The 20,412-nt window shown below is 40.7% G+C and overlaps 2 protein-coding genes across 2 annotated transcripts in view; both read right to left on the reverse strand.

Annotated features, from left to right (window-relative positions):
- ccdc88b (coiled-coil domain containing 88B) overlaps nt 1-10,440 on the reverse strand; it is a 58,354-nt gene extending 47,914 nt beyond the window's left edge. Inside the window, exons 1-6 of the mRNA XM_005913347.2 lie at nt 10,214-10,440; nt 8,966-9,114; nt 7,127-7,235; nt 1,140-1,209; nt 886-944; nt 109-192 (exon numbers count right to left, since the gene is read on the reverse strand). Coding sequence (XP_005913409.1) covers nt 109-192; nt 886-944; nt 1,140-1,209; nt 7,127-7,235; nt 8,966-9,114; nt 10,214-10,273 — 531 coding nt within the window. The 5' untranslated portion in view covers nt 10,274-10,440. The remainder of the gene's footprint in view (nt 1-108; nt 193-885; nt 945-1,139; nt 1,210-7,126; nt 7,236-8,965; nt 9,115-10,213) is intronic.
- Nucleotides 10,441-12,493: 2,053 nt separating this feature from the next.
- On the reverse strand, nt 12,494-18,366 carry rom1b (retinal outer segment membrane protein 1b). The gene is made up of 5 exons (XM_005913348.3): nt 17,562-18,366; nt 16,150-16,392; nt 15,720-15,907; nt 14,978-15,224; nt 12,494-13,733 (listed from the first exon to the last, which is right to left on the reverse strand). Exons 1-5 carry the CDS (start codon nt 17,706-17,708, stop codon nt 13,461-13,463), a joined length of 1,098 nt encoding a protein of 365 aa, XP_005913410.1. The 5' UTR covers nt 17,709-18,366; the 3' UTR covers nt 12,494-13,460.
- Nucleotides 18,367-20,412: the final 2,046 nt, after the last annotated feature.

A 20,412-nucleotide genomic window follows, 5' to 3' on the forward strand; every position in this document is an offset into this window, starting at 1 on the left:
GAAGGGACTCTTTGCTTAATCATGTTTGGGAACAAAAATCCTCCAAGAATTTCTTGTTCTTTTTTAATGAGTGAGGGATTTGGTTTGATTAATTCTGCACTTACTTACCTGCTGAATACAACTGGCAATGCCAGCCTGGGTTTCAATGTCCAGGGACTGGATCTGCTGAATGAAGGTTTCCTTATTCTCGCACTGTAGACACAGGAAGAGATGGAGTCAGGTGTGCATGCTAGATCAAAATACCAAAAACTGTGTTCATAGGTATTCCTGGAATTGGCCATGAGGGAAAACAGCAGGGCAGTCTTTGGGTGGAGGACTCCTGGACGACTGTCCTTAGACTCAGACATTTTGTAAACTTGCACTGTTGCGCGGTCGGGCAAGATTAGCACGCCACTTTAACGTGAAGCCTGAAATTGGCTCTTGTACAAGGTTGCCAGGGTAACACAATACAAGGCTAAGATTGATGCCAGCGGAAACTCTAATGAAACAAACAAAAAAACCAAACAGTATTTGAGCGCAATGATCCTGAGCTGAAATTAGAAAAGGAAATTAATCAAGTTCCTCTGGAATGAGTTTATACAAAATAGTGCACAACAATCTGTCTTATTTTATCTTTTCCTAGAAGAATGTTACCTTCAGGCCTTTCTGGTAAAGTTTAAACAACAAATCTGTGTAGTTAGCACCGAAAATATGAGAAAAATTAGTCCGAAGAGTTCAAGGTGTGCAGATATGCACATTACTTTGAACTGATTTTGGAGGAAAGAACATGTAAAGTAAAGTGAAATTTATTGTGTCTGTCCTCCCTCTTTGTTTTTAAGTAACATGCACAATGCTGCTGTGGTCAGCTTTGACCAAAGCATGACGGTCATATGAGCGTGTGATCACCTGCACTGCACTTCCTAGTAAGAGTAGCAGCAGTCGCCTGAGCTCCTCCACGGCTGCCTCTGAGGACACAGAAATAACCGCCATCATCATCATTATCATCATCATCTTCACCCCCCCCAGCACCCTTCTCCTTATCATTATCACCTTAATGTGCTTCACAGATAGCTGAGATATAGACTCGAACATAAAGTATAATTACTTTCTTCCTGCTGAGAGAGATTGGCACTGATAGGATCGTGTTGTTATCTTTATACCTGTTAGGGGGTCCTGGCCCAGAATGGCAACATTTGGGAGAGACATGAGTATCAACTGCTGCAAGTCTTCCTGAAAAGGAAAAGAAATGTAAAGAGTTCAGCACATACACACACACACACACACACACACAAAAACACCTCAAGTAATCACCTGGACCGTCCTGTTCTTCTGCCCTTAGTTAGCCGAGATAAACAAAAGCGCAGGAACTTTCCACCAGTCGGCTCTGATTTGTTGTGTAAACAAATAAGAGATCCCTGATAAAACTGCACTGTTTTGTTCTTACAGGCTGGTAAGATTTTGTACAATTTTAGTTTAATATATTTCACTGCATCTTGTTCTCTACTTATTCTCAATGTGTAATAGAATCAAAGAAAAACGATATGATGATAGCAGTGAATAAGAAACCTGCAGCTAAACCACTTAATACTACTGGCAACTACTGCTGACCTTTTGGGTATAACATATGGGTAATGTGGGTGATGTGACAGCAATGCAGACGCACTGACATAATCTCAAAGATCACAAGTGACGTCATAATCAACCAGAACAAATTACTTGGAGCGAATCAATCCAAGTATTAGTACTTCCAACAAACCTGACTGGTACATGATCATAGCCATTATTCATTCACTTCAGCTTGTAACAGATATATTAGTATTAGTATTTACTCAGGAAGTCTTAAATGGTAAATGGTAAATGGCCTAGGGTTAGGGTTAGCAAACTCTTTATTACACAGACCTGTTCAATTTCTTTCTAAGAAAAAAATCTAATCAGCCAATTACATAGAAGCAATTCACTATATTTAGAGATGTAGACATGGCCAGAGAGGACCTTCTGAATTTCAAACCGAGCAGCAGAATGGGTTGTTGATGCCGAATGGGCTGATCTGAATATCCACAATCATCCTGCCTTGTATGAACACTTCAAGCTGGGGGTGCCGTAATAGTGTGGAGAATTTTTTCATGTTCCCTGTAGTCAAATGGCGCCTACAGTCACCAGATCTCAATCCTCAGCTGACAGTCACCAGACCTCAATCAGATCTCAATCAGCTGCACAGCTGACAACTCTGCAGCAACTGTGTGACGCTGTCATGTCAGTATGAACCAAAATCTCTCAAAGATGTTTTCAGCACCTTGTTGAATCTATGCCACAAAGAATTAAGGCAGCTCTGGAGGTAATAGGGGATCCAACCCAATACTGATAAGGTGTACCTAATGAAGTGACCACTGAATGTAATTTCAAGAGAAATTTCAATAATTTTGAGTTGCTTTAATAACAAGACAGCTTGGTTGATTTTCTTGTTAACAACAATTCTGATCACAGAGTGTTAATAATCAATTTTTAGAAGTTTTTTTTCCAAAATATTTGTTTAATGTGTGTCCTTATTGTCTAGATTATCTAAGATTAACTACAATTCAACTGATCAAAGCTGGACTGTTGATGCATGTTGTCATATTTGCTCTGCACTTTATTTTATTTATTTATGTATTTTTATTTCTCCACTGCCAAAAAAGGGAAAACATTCCTAAAAAAAGAGAACATCTTTTCATTGCTGTCTTGATTATCTCAGCTGAGGGACTGTGCATCTTACAGAAAACCATTTAAAAATTTGAATTCACTAAAGCCATTAAATCTCTGGCTCATCATTTTGGACATTTCCTGCATGGTCCAAAGTATTTTTAATGCTTTTCAAATTCAGGAGATTCAGGACGAGCAGAAGGCCCACCAACACTGTGTTCATCTTGTTTCAGCGAGTCGTAATTTCTGCTTTGAGCTCTTGGACAAATCCCCTGGCAGACTCAAATGACGCTGAATCAAGCTGGACCACAGACGCCTCAGACATTTCCCGTCCAGAAACCTGGCTTCTCTGGCAGCAGAAAGAAATATCTGTCATGTGACCCCACAGCGCCTCCCTCCTCCTACGTTGCCATCCAGTGCATCACTGGTGTAGAGGGTAATCATTACTGTTACTTTGCCACTTAATTTAGTTGGTCTTAAACTTAAGAAAAAGAAAAAAAAAGAGGAGAACAACTTCACCGTTAATTAAAAACATTTCTGTCAGAGAGCCACACACTGTTGCTGGCTAGCTCCTTTCCCAACTGCTCAGAAAGCCTGTTCACAACCTCCTCACATCCATCAGCGCAAAATCACAAGAGTACAGATGTAAGTCACAATTACAGCTCTCTCAGCTGCTTACTGTAATTTATAAACTGTATGGGGAGAAAGGCAGGGACTCCCTTTAGCAACTGGCATGTGCAGCAAACCTTATGTTTCTGCTCCTTCAGGGCGTTCAGGATATTAGCCACTGTAGCTCTGAGTTGGTCTTCGTGCAGCTCGTGGCTGATGATGCCAAACAGACTTCTGCAGGAGATTAGCCAGACTGATAATTATATAGAAGCGCCTTGTTGTTGTTGGCACAGTAATGTCTTTGCACGGGCAATTCCCTGCCGGGCAGTACGGCCAAGATACATACTGGGTTGTATTTTCTTGAATGCCTCCTGCACTTTATTTCATACATTATTATTTATAATGCAATACAAAAGAAAGAGGTCAAGAATATGAAAAATGTGCAGAGATTTCCAGGGCAGTCACACTCAAAGTTAATTTCTTAAGGAAGTAGATTTTTCCACTAAAGCAAACGCCCAAAAAAAAAAAAGGAATTAGCTATATGGAGCAGTTCTAAAACTGGGATAAAAGCATTCATCACACTGCTGGCTGCAGTTAAGAAGAGAATTAAGTTCCATCTGTAAGATCTTTTTCAAATCCCGCCTTTTTATTGTATGTTGTTTGGATTGGTGTTGGCTTTAATTTTTGCCACAGACTTGCTTTTATTTATTTTTCCCCCTAATTTTAATTTTTTGGCTTTATGCAAAAACAGATTAGTAGAGACATCATTTATTGGATGTTCGGCAGCCGTAAAAATGTCACGGTTTACCAAGGAGAGAGATCTTTAAAATGTGGAGGGTCAATAAATTAGTAGTCAAGAGAAATTAACATTTAAAATCCCATTAACAGAAAGCTGGAGAGCAAGTGTCTCATTCAGTGGCAGTAAATGGAGTTTAAAAAAAAAAAAGAAGAAGAAGAATAGATTAAGAAAGACAGAGGGAGAACAGAATACAGTCAGCTAGAGTATAATACATTAGCATATAATGAAATTAAACCAGTAGAATAGATGCAGCATAGCACTCATAAATTTTACAGTAGGTTATATGAGTCCATACAGTAGATGTGCACAGCCTCCACCCCCCCACCCCCCGTGTCGTCAACACAAATAACTCCGTTTCTATAGAAGACAAGCTGAGGTCACAGCAGATATCAAGCCCTGCCAAGCTGCACACTGTTTCTGTGGCTTAAGCTCTCCACACTCTTGCCATTGTATTGCACGCACTCTCTCACATAAACACACAGGCAGCATTAAACAGCACAAAAAAATATAATAATAATTCAGTGAGAAGTAAAGCTGTGACTGATGTGGAACTAAATGTCTGCAGAGACACTGGAGCCTATTCTGAGCACACCTGCTGAAATTCTAGTGCAATGTCGGCTGATGTGAGCTTCTCAATTATTTGGCAGTGTGCTGTGCTGCTAGGTGCTTTCAAGGGACATTAGTGATTCACTGAAAATTAGGAAGCGAAACCTCGTAGACTCGTGTTCTTCTGTTGTGTGACAAGCAAAACAGTGCATGTTCAGTCCACCTGACTCGTACTTCGGGATGGTTTCCTCGCTCAGAGCAGTAGCTTTCTGAATCATCCTCCGGGGGTTGGAAGAATTGTGTCATTTCCTCAAATGCCAACGGCGCATGTGAATGCACATTATGAAATGCATGATACTGTGGGCTATTTGATAGATTCTCAGTCTCCTTCCTTCCTCAACCTCTAACCACAGCAGCAGCTAAAAAATGCAGCTCACCACTCCTCCACTTTTTCTCACCCCATTTGCCTGATAATAGCAAGGACACGTCGACTGCGGATGGAATATTCTCTGTTTCATCTTTTCTCTTGTGCTAATATGCTGCCTCCCTCTGCATACACTTCAAATTTTCCACAATACCCCCAAGCAATATATTGCTAGTGTTAAGAGTGATAGTTGAGCCTCATCTTGTCCTCTGTTTTTACTACCTTGCAGCTAGAAAACTGCTTCTCCGGCCCTCTGCCATCAACTCGTCTCCCTCGCCATTTGTGTGGCTGTGAGTCATGTTTTAGAAAGATATTCCAGCGCTTTCACAAGACTTTTTTTCTCGTAATGAGAAGCTGGGAGTCATTTTAGTCCATCCACAAAAGAAGCCATCACACTAGTGTTTATGAAAACTTTTTTTGTTCTTGAAATTCTAGAGAAATGATTGGGGCCATTCAAGATAGGAGCTGGACCATTTACAAATGACCGTGCAGCCTGTATCACTGTGTCACACGTTTGCCTCGCTATCTCGGTGTAATGACTTGTCCTGCTGCTGAGATATTAATGCCACAGTTTCACAAGGTATCAAACCACCCAATTAAGCTTTGTTGAAGCATGTAGCTACAGAGATGAAACTTCCAGAAAAACAACTCAAAGAATTAGTTTGACATTTTGGGAAAAACATGTATTTATTTTCTTGCTGAGAGTCAGATGAGGCGATCGATACTGCTTTCATGTCTGCTTGCTAAAAGCTGCCGGGGTAAAGTTAGCACCAGAGTAGCATAGCATGAAAAAAAACAAGGTAAAGGGGAAAAAAGAAAGTACCAGCTCATTAACTGACATATTCGATTTTCTTAATCCCTATATGAAGACTGTTGCTTAGCTGGATGCTGGACTTTGAAAGCTTTAAACAGCAAAAATAATTATGTGTTAGTAAACTTAAATTGCAGCAAAGACAGGTTTCCAGCCACTGCGATGAGCTCAGCTAACCAACAGCTGCTTTATTGCATCAAACTATCTTGCAATCAAAGTTGTTGCAATCATACATGCAACAACTATCTATTCAAACACAAACACGTTTAGAGTTAAGATTCCTGATTTTATAGCACAAGTGATAGCACTGTTTTGGTGCTTATTCATAAAGAACCTAAGATTGCAAAATAAAAATAAATTCATACCAAATGTCTTTTTTAGGCATTTACAGTTGCAAATCTTCTAACATTTTACCAGTTTAGATGAACTTTTATGCAACATTAGGAGGCTATACCATCCAGCTGCATCATCAACATTTTGCAGTCATGCTTCTGCTGACCCGAGGCTTCCGCTAACACCTGAGGGAAATACCTGGTGCTCTAGATGTTAAACGCTCAGCTATGTTCACTGCCGAGTCTCTAACTGTGCCTGCTGTTTGAAGTTGAGCAGGTAGCGTATAAAGCCAGTTTATTAAAGCTTTCTGGCTGAAATCAGGTTCCTGTTGCCTCTGAAAACAGGCTAATAAAAAGCACAGTGAAGCAGAACGGTAAAGCTGTAGTAACAACGGGCGAAGAGACACTGTAGCTCGAGCGGCAGACGACAAACCTCACGGGGGTTCAGCATTGCAAGTGCTCATTTTTACACTGCAAGGAGCTGTTTGCTTTGTGGCAACCCAGCAGCAACTAATGAGCCAATATTTGAACAGTTTTGTCCAGATAATTATGTCCAGAGCTTCACTGAGAAGACGACGCGATGCAGGTGTGGGGTTTGCTTTTGTTTTCTGAATACTGTGCAAAAAGTATTCATCCATCCAAGTTCTAAAATTAAAAAGTGCACAAAATGCAGTTACATAAAAATATGAGCTAAAAACAAAACTGTGGTTGCCCTCATAGCTTTCAAAAATTTCTTTCTTTATCACAGCCATGCCTGAATGGACTATACCGTTAATGGGTTTCTTCTTGTTATAGTGGGAATGTGAAGCTCAGGAGAAGTCCTGTGCAGGCTCTGTTGCCTTTCAGTACATTGCCCTGATTTCCGTCTTGATGATTTGATCTAACAGAATCTCACCAACCTCCCCTCATCCCCACCCCCCTCTCTCACCACCATCACCCTCCCCTACCTGGTAGAAGGCTCGCAGGTGTCGATTTAAAATAGAAAAATTCTGGACTCTCAGCATGTGGTCATCTCTCTCGCTGTTGTACAGCCGCTCCACCTTGGGGTTTGGATCTCTGGGTGGACACACACAAAAAAACCACACACACACACAATTACACACAGTGGTTTACACACTGCAGCTTGATCAAACAGCCCAGCAACATTTCTCTCCAGATGAGAAATTCTTATGCAACAGTGCATTTAAGCAGAGTGAATAAAATTTTAATGAGGTCTGAGAAGCAGGCAGTGAGAATCCACATGCAATTATTTGTTGAAATAATGTGGCTTAGGTCGGGCCAAATTAATCAGCCATTGAGCAAATCCTGCCTAAGATCTTGTCTTGCCAGTTAATAGACAAAAGGTTTTCTCCTGCTGAAACTTGAACACGAAGATAAGGGAATCAGTGGAGATGGCTTATAGGATGGCATGATTGTAATTTGCTAGAAATTTCAGAACATTGTGCTTTAACACACACGCACTGCAAAACAACATGAGGTTATGAAACCGAGTGCGATAAATGTTACATCACTTTTCATGCAAAAGAAAAAGAACAATACCAAGTGTTTGCAACCATGTTAGCACCTCTCTGATGCTGTGCTGTGGCACACCATAAAGCATAAGGGAAAATGTTTACCAGTTAGCATGATAGGGTTCTTAAATTACCATCAAACACAAAGTGAGGGTTGGTATTTTGGGAGATATCTGCGCATAAATCAAAGAAAAACTACAAAGTGGATGCGAAAAGTGATGGTGCCGCATTAAATATCACAAAAATTAAGACTCACTCGAGTTTCTGTCCCTTGAGTCATGCTGTCAGTTAAACTAAGCTGAAGTATTTTAGTGCACAACATTAAACTGAGGAAATTATCTGCCTTTATTTAATAGCTGTATGGATGTAAAAGGGCTGGATGCAAATACCACACTGCCAATACGTCCCAGTGGTCACTCAAAACACTGCAACAAAATAAAAAATCTACAGCCCTTAAATTATTCTCCTGTTGCCCTATTATATATTAATATAGTGTCCTCCTATTACTCTTTCTATTATTAATGTGACTGTTTATTTGTTTATGTGACATCATTACAACGTACGAACTGTGCGGCCACGACCCAGAAGGAAACCAGGACATTAAAAAAAGCTTCTGTGGTTCATGCACAGTGCAAGAACCATTATAGAAGCAGGCAAGACTTCCAGGCATACAGATAAAGGTGTTGTTGATTTTTTTTTTCCAGTTGTCAGTAATGTTACTGCAACAAAAAAAAATCCCATCCATCCAAACAGGCATTTTCTCCATATTATAAAAAGAGAGGTGTAAAATTATTGGCAGGACACAGCTGCTCACAAGGTCACTTTGCACTCTTTCTATTATCCCACACACTGTCCATCACCTTAACTCACTTCACTTAAGTTACATAAGCATCTCAATCACCAGGCCACCAGGGTGCCCAATTTCAGTGCTTTTTAATGGCTTTCACTCAAAAAGCAAAAAAAAAAAAAGCTGCCATGGAGTTTAAGCAAAGAATGGGTTGTGTGTACATTTCAGCGTTTCAGATTGCCAATAAAAGCCACAGGCACTTTTTTTGCAACTAATTGCAAGGTTCAACGGTTTATATTTTCCATTTACAAATGAGAACTTGTGCTTTTATTATTTTACATTTATATTATTACATTTAAAAGCAGACTGACTGGGTAAAGTTTGCAAAAGTTGATCAAGTTATCTTTTCCCCCTCTCTAATAGTGACATTTATTGCAGTGTCCACGGCTAGGAAGCAGTGAAAGTGAGAAAATGTTGATGAATCTTACATGACCCTCATGACCTCATTGAGGAAAATCCCATTGGTCAGCCTCAGGTAGCGGTCTCGGGCGCTCTGCGAAACAGAGTTCACTTCCATGTACTGGCTGTAGTGAGGTGCACCGTCCTCACTCTCTACCATATTCTCAAACAGCAGCACCTATGAGAGACAGATAGAGATGATCTTGTGTGGTGACCAAAGACAAGGAAGAACCGGCACAGGAGCAGAAAATAGACACAGAGATGGGCTAAGGGAAAATTTTCACACAGGAAGTCACTTGAGTCTGTGCACCTGTCCGAACAGGTGGGATCTGTGCGCTCACACTGGGAAGCACTTCACAGCGACAGCCAGCCAAGCAGGACTGCAGCCAAGGTTTCTCTCTCGCGCGCTTCTAAGACGACTTGTGCCAATGCAAACTGCAATATAATGAGTTTTATTCCCACCTGCACCTTCTAAAAACTGCACAGTAGGTAAACAAAGTAACAAGCCACAGTTGGTCTCAGCTGATGAGGTGATACAGAGGAGACTGAGATACGGAGGATAACAACTGGGTTGGGTGGCAGGGGATCCCTTCAGGGTGAAAAATCTCATGTCAGTGAAAAAATGACCTGCTGAAGTGGTCCAAAGAAAAAAAACAAACCTCTTCCAAGACCTGTTGAACCTGACATCTGACCAGCCCCCTCTTTGGAAAGGGGAAACAACAGCCAATGAGAACATCCCTATAAGACTTAGTGATCACATTATCCAAGCAGAGATCATTAACCAGAAGGGGCAGACTTGGTGACTTGCCATGTGGAAACCCCAGCTGGGAATTCAGTGTGTTACAGCTGTAGTTGGTTTAAGAGAGCGCATACTCTATGACTATTTTGAAATCAGAAGCAGCCCAAGGACACGGAAGTGTCAAAGCTGGGAGAGAAAAAGTTGGTTATTAAGAGGCGAGGGAAGCTGCCAAAAGGAGAAGTGTTTGCTTTTCTGTACACAACAGAAAAAAAGGCAGGGTCGAGGCTGTTTGTGTTATTTATTCAAGTTTTATATGTATTCTGACGAACGGAACTGGAAAACAGACTGGTCTAAAAAATTTCACAAGCTTTCTGACTTGAAATTATACAGACTTTACTACAGAGTTGGTCACCGGCTAAGTCGGATTTTGTAATTTTTTTCACAACGTTTTACACCCTCCTGTTTTATTCTCACCTCTGCGCCTCTATAAATGATGACCTTTTCTCTAACTCAAAGTGATAAATGATAAATGACGTACCCATTGCGCCAACGCACTTTCCATGAATTCCTCTATTATCTCCTTAATGTTGGACTCCATTGTTGTGGCACGAGGGCTGTGAAACACTACAGAAGACAGCTAATTAAAGAATATCACCAACGCGGTGTATGTAATGAATCAGAGACAGAGAATCCATCTTGCGTCAAGTGAAGTAGTTTGACATTTGTGCGGCCCTTCCTTCCCTCCCTCTACCTCGTTTGCTGTCTCTTCCTCTCTGACTGCGTGTGTCAGTTTCATTGCAAAACCACACCGGAATTTTTCAAAACGCACATGTTGAGGGTTGTTTTTTTTAAAAAACACACCCTCAAAACTTCACACAACACACACAAACACGGAAATATTTTTCTTGAGTACCGCAAAACACTAGAGTGCAAAAAAGGGACATTAACTTCGCAGAGGTGAAATATTAGGCCTATTTCCTCCTCTGCGTATTTATGTGCACATTTACCTTAAATGTGTGTTTTTACGCCATTATTTGTCTCAGTATCGCCTTGTTTTGACCTTAGACATGACATGTTGATCTAATGTGTGTTAAAAATGAGAAGGCTTCCATTTGAAGTTGTCAGAAGTTTAGTGTCTCTAACGTTCACCATGCGTTCAGCTGCGCTCCAAGCACTGTGCAATAGTGACCTCTGGTGCTTCAAAAGGAAAGTTCATGCTTTCACATATTATTAATTACATCATCAAAGGGGAAGTGGGCTTCCTTACTTTGAGCTAGCTGCTGTGTATAATGCATTGCAGTATTTTCCGTTCTATAGCTGTCTAAACCTGCGGTATAAGGCTTCATCTGTCAAGGCTTTGATGCAAGTAAATGGGCAGGGGCGTTCCTAGGATTTCTTTAGGTGGGTTGATCGAACGCAGAGCAGGGTGGGACCACAGGAAATCAGTATTTTTAAGCAGAAAATGAAACCATTAGTGCAGAAAACACGTGGCACAACTTTCAGGTCCATGTCCAGCCCTGTGTTCTACTTATTATGTGATTTATTACGTGAAAAGTGCTGCACAAGAATTTACATAGCTTTTTTCTTTCTTTCTTTCTTTTTACTGGATATTTGTTTTGCAAAGTGGAAAAACAGTAACTAAACTAAAAGTTAAGTAAAAACGTCCCTATTAGAAATTATATACTGTATACTGTAAAATGTTCTCATTATGTCTGCTCTTCAGATTCATGTAAATACTAGTTATAAATGTTTGTTTCTTAAATGCTGCAGCTCGATGTGATTTTAATTACTGTGTATTGCTGATCAATAACAGTAGCATGCTCAATAATCCAGGTAAGAAAATCGCAGAAAGCTCATTCTGTTCATCTGGACGTTGCCTTTTCAGGAGGAGAAACATTTCGTCAGTCATTCTAGTGAGTTCTGATCTTTCCTTATAAGGCTGGCGAAGGCAGGCAGCTGAGACTTAAATAGAGCAGAAGCAGAAAGTAGCACAACATAAAAAATACATAGAAATACTACTTCTGTAAATTACTTGAGTAAATGTACTAAGTTACATTCCCATTGATCCTATCCATGCATATCATCTGATGGTGGTGGGCATTGTAGGACTTATAATACTCTAGTGCTTTTTCAGTTCTTTATTTATAAAGTGTCTGTTAAAATGATGGTGGTTGACTTTTTTTGTTTGTTTCTTTATGTTTTATCATTATTTCCTGAAGTGGCTGTTACATTTTCGAACTCAAGCTGTATTTGTCAACGACGCAAGGTTTAGCCTGCTATAAAGAAGAGTGATGATTTGTTGTTCTTATTGTGCAATGCTTTATCAAAGCGTGACATGGAGAGTGGATGTGCATAATAGTAGATTCTTTGTGGGTTTTGCACACAGGCTTCAAAAAAAGATACCAAGGGAAAGATATCATTGAAAAGCTGCCAAAAGGAAGCTCTTAGAAGATGTATGCGATCTGAAGATATGTGCAAATCATTATTATCATAGTTTCTGTACAGTCTCACCCTTAATGGTCCGCACAAGGCTTCTTCTTTATGTAATTAGGGAAATTTTATAAGGCCTGATGAGCAAAAGGCAAATTTTAGAAATTTCTTTCCATGTATTTTAATAATGTATTAATTTTATGATCCAATTTAAGGTTTTATGATACACTTTCTTTGAAGGTCAGAGCTGAGAAATGGACTGTAATGCTTCCTTTGTTAATCTCTGCTACACTTTTTTTTTTTTTTTTGAAAAAGAAAACATTTATTTTTCTGCAGCCACTAAATGGATGCTTATATATTTGGAATCAAATAAGACATTCATGGAAAATAGTCTGTGATACAGTTTTATTTAGGAAGATTGAGCACACATTGGATATACCTGCAGCTTGGACAGATCACCATATTTGTATATATAAATATGTTTTGCCACAAAAAGGATTTATAGACTGTTAGTCTTTGTAAAATAGTTTCCAACATGTTGCATCAGTGTGCTGTTTATGCCAGAGTGTGCTCCTGTGTGCTGTCAGGGTGTGCTGACACTGCTTGTGCAGCAGTTCTGGGATTAACTGTGCCAGGATTATCAGATTGTTTCAGAGCTGCCAGAACAGACACGATGACAGCTTCATATAGGGCACCGCACACACATATGCACGCAAACACGCACACTTAATCCAACTCTCCTTGCTGGACTCAGATAACCCATTGTCATATTCAAACGTGCCTCTGTTTTAGGACATGTACAAAAGGAAGCCGACACTACAAAGCAGTTAAAAACTTCTACTTTTAATATATAATTCATGTGCATTGCCAGTTTAACAGGTTCCTAAGCATTTCATTGCAGATTAGTACAAACTACAGCCGTGGGAGTAATGTTACAGTGCACATGGGATGAACTTGTGAATCTGAGCCAAAAAATTGTTAAATATGTTTTCGTGTTTAAGCTAAACCTGTTTAAACTGACTTTTCTAGACACAACAAGATGTACTACACATCTCCTGAACAGATTCGTAGACGGTGACACATACATGATGTCCTGCACAGAGGAGATGTTTGTTTGGTGTCTGTGCAAGGCTTGATGAGATTCCCTGTGTGTTGCCCTGTTTTGGCCATGTGCGAGGGAGCTGCAGATGCTGCTTTTGGTGGTACATAAATCAAGCCTAATGTGCCAAAACCCAAATGGTGCCCTACTTGCCACCACCCAACTCACACAACCAAAACAAAAAAAAACAACGAAAAAACCCCCCCCCTTTCCATCTCTTCCCCCTGAGCTTGTGTTTTTAAAAACATTTCTCCCTTTAGCTGGCAGGGGAGGGAGTAGGGGAGGCTGCCTTCTCCGTGGTGTTATCAGCTGGCTTCTCTGCGTCTTCAGCCCCGGGGGATCCTTCGGCGGCCGAGGGGTCAACCTGTGCAAACTTCAAGATGTCGAGGACATTCGCTTTAACATCCTCAAAGGTCTCCTTCACACCCTTCTCCAGGAGATAACCCACACTTTCACCCTCGGGGTCCTCTAGAGCTGTGGCTCCCTCCACAGCCGTCTGCAAGTACCTCAGGCTCACCAGCACTGACATCTGCAGAGAAAGAAGCAATAAAGATACTGTGAAATCAGGGTGTAAAATCTGTGCTCGCAGACAGTTTTTATCACAAAACGAGATGGTCAAAGGGTTTCGTAAGCTCACAAAAAAAACGAATAGAGGCATCAACTTTAATAAATCACGTAATTTTAAAGCTGCTGGGTGATCACACTCTGAAGGACTTTTATTCTGTACAGCTGAAAAGCTTGTGTGGATGTATTCTGACAGCTTGTACTGTGTTATATATGTGAGAGACAGTTATACGCATTTTTTCTGATTTTGAATTCACTGTGGAAGTATTATCAGCATTATTTTTTTGTTTCTTTAGGATTGTAACCATAAACATGATTTCACTCAAAATATTTACACTTATTTTGGAGCGATGATGTTCATAAACCATATTGGGAGGGAATTATTATCTCAGAAGGTGTGTTATGTTTATATTTTCTTTTTTTAAAACTGGAGAAATCATGAGGGGTTTTTTTTTACTTCCAACCTTCATATTGGGTTTTGCAATCTGAAGCTTCTTCAAAATCAAATCACTATAAAAGTTAAAAGTTCAATTAAATCTATCTGATCATTTTCATATAGTCTCTTAGACAAATTTTGTCCACTTTTTTCCCCAAAAGTGTGAGGTCCAGTTTTGACTGAAAATTTGCTGCAGTCTTCAGGACAACAATGTAGTGGTGATGCAGGAGTACAAAATATTTTTAGTATTATCTCATGCTCCCTCTATCATTTTTTTTTTTGTCTGCTGTTCAGATTCAGAACAGGTTTTGTTAAAGTAATATCTTAATACCTTGGCATGCCAAAGTGGACTAGAAAAACCACGCCACTGGTCTGTTGCGGTTTAGACTGTGTGATTGGCTGGTTGGAGCGTATAACAGTGCTGTGTTGAACATATGAGAAAAGCTTCCTGTTACAGGCTTAGTTTGGCTATTTAAACATGTGCTGTCAATGCTGGCATTTTGCAAAGGAATGAAAGTGCATGTTTGATTAAAAGTTGGAAATCAATGTAAACCAGTGAGCTTTTCCCTTCTGTCGGTTGTCATGGCAGTGTGTGCGTCACTAGACAGTCATCATTTAAAATTCTGTTTTTTGCTTCTTCTTTCTTTGTGTGTCTGTGTGTGTGAGTGTACAGAATAATTTCAGCGCTCCTTTCTGAACTCAAAGAAGAATTATAGAATAGCATGACAATAATAGCATAAAACAGCTGTTTGGGTTTTCTTTTTATTATTCACCTGTATTAGAATGACTGACAGCACACCAGGGCCAGTTGAATTCATCATCTCCATGTAGTAGTCGGTCAGAGCCTGCCTACAGCCACGGCTGTACAGGTTGAGCTCTTCTGCTTGGTAGTCGTAGCTGTAGTGAGCGCTGTTATCTGTCAGGTGGTACTGCAGGCAGGGGCGTGGGGAGGCCGGGTTACAGCAGCTGAACGGAACGCCATCCAGCAGGAAACGGCCATCCACGTTACTCCTGATACGACTGTAAACAGATGAAGGAGAGAAAGCGTGAAAACCACGAAGAGTGACAGATTAAAAAACAGAGTCTAGTGAGACAAGAGCAAGAGGAAGAGAAGTGAGGAGATAAAGTCATCTTAAAACCAGTTAAAGGCCGACTTTTAGCTCAGAGCAGCCCCTCTATACAAGTGTCATCATGTCACAACCTCTCTGTTTGTTCATTCCTTTTCACTTCCCTATCTTTGACCAACCTTTCTCTGCTTGCTGTACCACCAACCTTTTCATCGATGCCTATCATTCTCTTCAAAAGTAAAGGCCAGATCTATTTTTAATATAGTTTTCCTCTACCCTTAATATCATTTCTCTCCCTCTCTTTCTCTCTCTGACATATTGTTTGACCTTTCTGGATGTGAAATCTGCTTATCTCTCACTCATGTAGACCTCTATTTTCTTTGCTTCTCTTCGCTGTATACCCCTCATCATTTTTTCTCTTTCTTTCTGTGAATCATCATTCACTCACTCCTTGACGTCCTTGGAGGTGAAGTCCAGATATCTATTGCTGACCCACTGAACCTCAAACCAGTCCTTGAAGTTGTTGTTTCCACAGCAGCGGAACTCCATCTGCAGACGATCAATGGTCTCCTTTTGAAAACAGCGGCCGGGCACGTCTGTGTCCTTGTAGAAGCGGATCCCATTCCTCAGTCCCACCTGACATTGAAGAGAGAAAAGTGTAGGAAGGAGAAGGTGTTATCTTTAAAAGTCGTTGGAGTTTCAGAGCAGTTTGAGCTGGTTTTAAAAAGAATGTTTGATTGTTGGTCAAATTGCTCTCCCATTTTGGCTTTGTCTACAGCAACTTATAGGGAAGCAGGAGTTTCCTAATGTTTTGCTTGACACTGGAGGTAAACTACTTATACCCTCCTTTTAATCTTTACCCAGCCCAGTGAACCCACCTTCAGGGACTCTTCCAGGCGTCCCTGCAGGGCATAGCTGAGCACCACCACAGCAAGAAGGAGACAACAGAGTAACATGGCTACAGCAAACCAGGCCATCAGGAGCAACTTCCAACGGGGGAAGCGGCTCGCATCCAGGGAGTCCTGACACACACGAGTGGCAACCCAGTTGGTGCCAATGGAGACCAGGCCCACCATCATCAGGATGTTGGGTACCATGTGGATCTCTGTGTTGTCCATCACCTCAAGAGAAGAAGAGCAAAGTCAAAGATAATAGTTGGCACAACACTGGCAGTCAGCTGCAGGTCTCTTTGTCATTTCCTCCACTCAATTTAGAAGGCAATAATCCTCTGTTCAATTATCCTTATCTAGTCTAAAATGACCTTGGCAGCCAAAAGATTCAATTAGCTGCAAAGTCTACATGGAAATATGATGATAAATTTAATCCATTGCTCGTGTTACTGCAGAAGTCAATTATGGACTGAGTTTATTATTGGCTGAGTTTGCAAAAGCCTGCCAGCCACAAAGCACCTTTGTCCAATTGTTGTTTTAAAATTACCATTAAAAAATACCTTACATTTACAGTCCGGTGGCTAACGTGATCCTGTAAAATCTGTCCAGCCAGCTTGGCTTTAGAACAAATAATCTCTCTAAATGAAATTGCAAAGAAATATTTTAAGCTCCATCTAGAATACTCAGTTTTCCCACTGAGTGCAGTAGAGGCCAAAACAGAGTACACAAATGAGGTATTTGTCTACAGATGATAAAGGAGGATTATGCTCTAATGAATCATTTGTTAGAGCCTTAGCTTCCTGATTCCATTTCATTGGTCAGAGAGCAAATATGTCTTCTGTTTTTTTCCCAGCCATTCACCACCACCTTGGGAAAAATGATTACCTAAGATTAGCTAAGAGCACTTCTCACTTTAGATCAATAAATATGTGAAGGCCTCCTCTCATTGCAGCTTTCCTGTGAATATCAGTTCACTAAGTCTGTCTAATTGATCACTGATCCATTAAGACAAATGGCTACAGTGCTTAAACAAAATGCACAATCCACACACACACAAACAAACACACACACACATATGATTTTCATGGGAAAAGTGTTGACATTACAAAGACGTTTTTCAGCCAACTCCACCTACATGACTTAACATGCATGAATGTGCATGTTTACACTTGCGTGCAGTGTGTTTGTATTTGTCGATTAAACGCTGAAGCTAAGTTTAAAAAAAAGTGACACAGCAGGCTCAGTAAACAACACTTAGCAAAGGCAGATGCCTGAGCATACAATCCTATATTTGTTCAACCTATAATACATTCATGCACTAGACGTTAGCTCCACCTGGCCTTCTAGCTTGCATTGCTTCATGTGTGTGTTTGCATTCATGCAAGCATCGCTTTCTGTACCTCTGCCCTACGAAGCAGCTCTGTCTTAAGGTAAACACCAAGACAAAAGATGAAGGCCCCACTCATCACTGCCAGCCAGGACATCAGCCACAGGCCCTGGGCCAGACGAACTCGCCTCTGCTGGGTGAACGTAATTTTCAGCAGCATGGCTCACTATTATGCACAGGCCACCACAGAGAAAAGAGAAAAAAGAAAGAGAGGGGGAGCTGGATGGAGCGGAGCAAGTCTATTCTGGTCAAAACTGATGCTATCCAGAGGTGGCCAGCTGCATTTATGGAGACAAACCCATGGAGCTCAAAATACGGTGGACTCAGTGTTGTTGGATTGGTCAGTGGTCAGTCCAGGCCTGGTCGTTTGATTAGTTATTAGTGCGTTGAGCTCATCTAAGTTGTTCCAGGTGGAGGGGATAAGCAGGTATATCCCTGAGATGGTAGAGGACAAAGTCGACCTTAGAAGATAATCCAAAAACTTTCACTGGGTTGACGAAATGTCTCAAAAAGTTGTTTTTTCTTAAATAATCCAAATCCGTGCGGATGAGAAATGTGAGAAAAGTGGTTATTATTAAAGTATGGTGGAAAAAGGATAATCCTTTTCACAAATATTACAGATGTTTCCCTGAAGCAAGTGGTCACAACGCCGCAGTCCCCCCTCCAAGCTGAAATCAGTGATTTCTTCCCCTTGATGCGATGTTGTCTTTTGATGGCGCCCCTCCGGGTCTGTGCATATGCGGCGCCCCCCTAAACCGCGGTACCCATGGTTGGAGGACACAGACAACTGGCCAAAGTCGAGAGTTTGGAACCGTAATCCTCACAGTAGAGTCCCTGGGATCCTATTAGAGCCCAGGAACCAATGGGAAAGCAGGCCAGTGTCTGATCAGCAAACTTATCTGATGGACTCATAGTATGGGAGGGTCTATTGAACTATTATGACAGGTGAATTTACCTGAAGCCCATCAACACAGGCTTGTAGGTCTGAGGAAATAAACACAGGAAATATGTATTACTGTTTACCTAAGAGCAAGAATACGGTGGGGTCCAGCAGTATGGAACAAAATCCAATTTACTGTCAGCATCACTCAGAGTTTTCACTCTATTACTGAGCCAAGATATTTTATGCAGTTAGAGAAGAAAAAATCTAAGACATTTGGAATAGGCCCACACATATGAGGTTATACTTGAAATACAACTGGAACAAATGGTATAGTTTATCTTTTACAATGCTCTCAGTTTATGCACTAAAACCATTATTCTCATAATTAATTGTAACCTTAAATTTTGCATTTCCATTTAAACTGTTTGTGTGAAGTTAAATATAAGAAACCTGCAGCCATTAATGATTTTACATTACAGTGACAAAGCAACCCACGGTATAGTGTTATTTTTAAAAAACACTATACTGTGGGTTGCACTAAAATGCATGTAATGATCAGACGTAAGGCAGATTAGATATCTATTGATTAATGGACTGACTGAAATATAGAGAATATGGTTCCCAAAAGGATCCTTTTTTGAGGTAGGTTAGGTTAGCTGCTTCATGTGCAGTGAAAGTAAGACCAGAGTTATGTTTGCAGGGGATTATGAATATAGTGCAATAGGGAGGGAGGTGGGACTGGATCAATAGGATTAAACTGCTATTATAAGTATTTATGACAACCTGAATCAGAGCTATAGTTAGGCTGAGGCTGGTGTCACGTTATCAGCTCTTAAAGCACTAATAATTTTCTACAGCCCAATCAATATTAACGTTTGCAGCTATATTTCTGAATAGTGAGACAGATTGAAAGCCATTTAAAACTTACAAGCAAACCTGTTTAGCTTTCTAGCAACAAAGATTTTAATGTAGCTCAGATATGTCAGCGGCATACATGTAGCACTTTTCTTCAATTCAATTCAATTCAATTCAGTTCAGTTCAATTCAATTTTATTTATACAGCACCAAATCACAACAACAGTTGCCTCAAGGTGCTTTACATTGTAAGGTATCCCTACAATAATACATACAGAAAAAACAAAACAAAATCATATCACCCCCTATGAGTAAGCACTTTGGCGACAGTGGGAAGGAAAAACTGCCTTTTAACAGGAAGAAAGCTCCAGCAGAACCAGGCTCAGGGAGGGGCGGGGCCATCTGCTGCGACCGGTTGGGGTGAGAGAAAGAAAACAGGATAAAGACGTGTTGTGGAAGAGAGGCACAGATTAAAAGCAAGTATGATTCAATGCAGAGAGGTCTATTAACACATGAAGAAGAAATACTAAATATATCATGGGAACCCACCAGAAGCCTACACCTATTGCAGCATAACTAAGGGAGGATTCAGGGTCGCCTGATCCAGTCCTAACTATATGCTTTAGCAAAGAGGAAAGTTTTAAGCTTAATCTTAAAAGTAGAGACGGTGTTCATCTCCTGAATCGAAACAGGAAGCTGGTTCCATAGAAGAGGAGCCTGAAAGCTGAAGGCTCTGCCTCCCAGCCTGCAGTGCAAGAGCGAGGTGCTCAAATGGGGTGATATGGTACTATAAGGTCATTAGAATATGATGGGGCCTGATTATTTAAGACTTTGTATGTGAGGATTTTGAATTCAATTCTGGATTTAACAGGGAGCCAATGAAGAGAAACCAGTATAGGAGAAATATGCTTTCTATTTCTAGTCCCTGTCAGTACTCTTGCTGCAGCATTTGGGATTAACTGAAGGCTTCTCTAACTGAGCACTCAAAGTGCTTTTTAGTACAAGCCTCATTCACCCATTGAAGCACACACATTCAGATGCATTTCTGTTCCTTAAACTCTGATTTCAATGAATGCAACACGGAGTTCATTATCTTGCCCAAGGTCACTTTGACATGCAGGCTGGA

Source organism: Haplochromis burtoni, unplaced genomic scaffold (genome assembly GCF_018398535.1).
Source record: "Haplochromis burtoni strain Fernald_Lab_line unplaced genomic scaffold, NCSU_Asbu1 Contig_4, whole genome shotgun sequence".
NCBI lineage: Eukaryota > Metazoa > Chordata > Actinopteri > Cichliformes > Cichlidae > Haplochromis > Haplochromis burtoni.

What these genes read in the sequence shown, in the direction of transcription:
- rom1b (XM_005913348.3), bottom strand. Translation starts at nt 17,708, where the DNA reads ATGCTGCTGAAAATTACGTTCACCCAGCAGAGGCGAGTTCGTCTGGCC. An exon ending in AGCTGCTTCGTAGGGCAGAG is followed by an intron (nt 16,393 to 17,561) that starts GTACAGAAAGCG and finishes TCTTCTCTTGAG; the next exon opens with GTGATGGACAACACAGAGAT. An exon ending in TGTCAGTCATTCTAATACAG is followed by an intron (nt 13,734 to 14,977) that starts GTGAATAATAAA and finishes CTTTCTCTGCAG; the next exon opens with ATGTCAGTGCTGGTGAGCCT.